This window comes from Beauveria bassiana, assembly GCF_000280675.1.
Source record: "Beauveria bassiana ARSEF 2860 unplaced genomic scaffold BBA_S00026, whole genome shotgun sequence".
NCBI lineage: Eukaryota > Fungi > Ascomycota > Sordariomycetes > Hypocreales > Cordycipitaceae > Beauveria > Beauveria bassiana.
The window spans coordinates 414,679-416,678 of NW_007930861.1; the positions used below are offsets into that span (position 1 = coordinate 414,679).

General features: G+C 51.0%; 1 protein-coding gene across 1 annotated transcript; it reads left to right on the forward strand.

Annotated features, from left to right (window-relative positions):
- Window positions 1-210: 210 nt before the first annotated feature.
- BBA_07672 (HET domain protein) lies at window positions 211-1,707 on the forward strand (the record flags this gene model as incomplete). Its single annotated transcript, XM_008602769.1, has 1 exon — window positions 211-1,707. One exon carries the CDS (start codon window positions 211-213, stop codon window positions 1,705-1,707), a length of 1,497 nt encoding a protein of 498 aa, XP_008600991.1.
- Between the last annotated feature and the right edge of the window lie 293 nt (window positions 1,708-2,000).

Sequence of the window (2,000 nt, forward strand, 5' to 3'; positions counted from 1 at the left end):
GAGCAGCGCGGGAGCGAGATCACAATCACAGAGAAGGTGGTGAAGGCTGCGGCAGGAAATGTCAAGAGTGGCATGGAAGTGATGACGTTGCTTCTGGAACAACGCGGAAGCAAGATGACCATTACAGAAATATTAGTCACTAGTCTTGCTAGGAGCTTTGGCTCCGAGTTGGTGACACTCCTTCTCGATCATCGAGGAAGCGAAATCACGATGACAGAAGAGGTGGTGAAGGCAGCGGCGAGAAACTGGGAGAGTGGCAGCGAAGTGATGGAGCTTTTTCTCCGGCGGCGAGGAGGTGAAATCACAATCACAGAAGAGGTAGTAAAGGCTGCGGCTGAAAATTGGAAGAATGGCAAGCAGGTAATGGCGCTCCTTCTTCACCAACGGGCAATTAAGATCACAATCACAGAGAAGTTTGTCACAATTCTTGTTGGAAGTTTTGACAAGGAGGTAACGGCCCTTTTCTTCAAGCATTGGGGAAGAGAGATCGCAGTAACGGAGGAGGTGATGAAGGCTGCAGCGGGAAATTTGGACAATGGCAAAGAAGTGATAGCGCTTCTCCTGACGCTGCGAGGGAGCGACATCACGATCACGAAAGATGTCATGAAGGCTGCGGCAGAAAATTGGAAGAGTGGTAAGGAAGTGATAAGGCTCATTCTCAACCAGCGAGGAAGCGAGATCACGATTACAAAGGAAATAGTAAATGCTGCGGCAGGAGTCCGGGGCGGTAATAAAGAAGTGATTATGTTCCTCCTCGAGCAGCGAGAAGAGGAGATGTTGATAGCCACGGCAGGGAGCAAGGGGAATGGCAAAGAAGTGATGGCGCTGCTTCTCAACTACAAAGGAGGCGATAGAACGATTGCAGAGCGGGTTGTGCTGGCTGCGGCAGGAAATGAGACTGATGGCAAGGAGATGATGGCGCTGCTCCTCGATCAGCGAGGAAATGAGATTACGATTACAGAAGAGGTGGTGAAGGCCGCGGCGAAAAATCTAGGAAAGGCCAAGGAAGTACTGACTTTTCTTCTCGACCAGCGAGGAAGTGAGATCGTGATTACGGAGGATGTGGTCAAGGCTGCGGCGGTAAATCGAAAGCAGGGCAAGGAAATGTTGGCGCTACTTCTCGACCGGCGAGGAAGCGAAATAACCATCACAGAGCAGGTGGTGTTAACTGTGATGAGGGCTTTAGAGACTGGCAAGGAGGTGATGGCGCTTTTTTCCAATCTGCACACAGGCGATTCTATGATCGCAGAGTTGATGGCGAAGATGACGACTGCGGCAGAAAATTGGGAGAACAGCAAGAAAGTGATCGCGCTCCTTCTCGAACACAGAGGAAGCGAGATCATAATCACAGAAAAGTTGGCCACTATTCTTGCTGGAAGCGTGGACGGGGAAGTTATGGCGTCTTTTCTTAAGCTACGAGGAAGCGCCGTGACGATCACGGAAGAGGTAGTAATAGCTGCGGCAGGAAATTGGAGGAATGGCAAGGAGGTAATGGCGCTGCTCCTCGATCAGCGAGGAAACGACATCACGATCACGGAGCATGTGGTGGCGGCTGCTGCAGGAAATTGGGGAAATGGCAAGGAAGTGATGGCACTACTTCTCAATCAACGAGGAAGCGAGATCACGATCACAGAAGCGGTAATGATAGCTGCGTTGGGAAATAAGCATAGTGGGAAAGAGGTGAAGGCGTTGCTGCTCAATCAGTGAGAAATCGAGATCACGATCAAAGAGCAGGTGGCAAATGCGGCTGCACGCAACGAATGGGAAACAGCTAACAAATGATGCCGCTCCTCCATGTTGCAGCGTGAAAATTTACAGCGATAAATCTACTGCTTAGTGCGTTTTGCGCTGATCCCTACCCAGCCATGCCGATGCAATCCAGACTCCACTGGGAGACCCAGCAGGACGCCAACCTCCCAGTTCCGGCACAGAGCAAGTCCCTACATTGGGCTCACTTCTCAGTCAGATCTCTGTCATTTCCTAGAGAGAGAAGAGTGCAT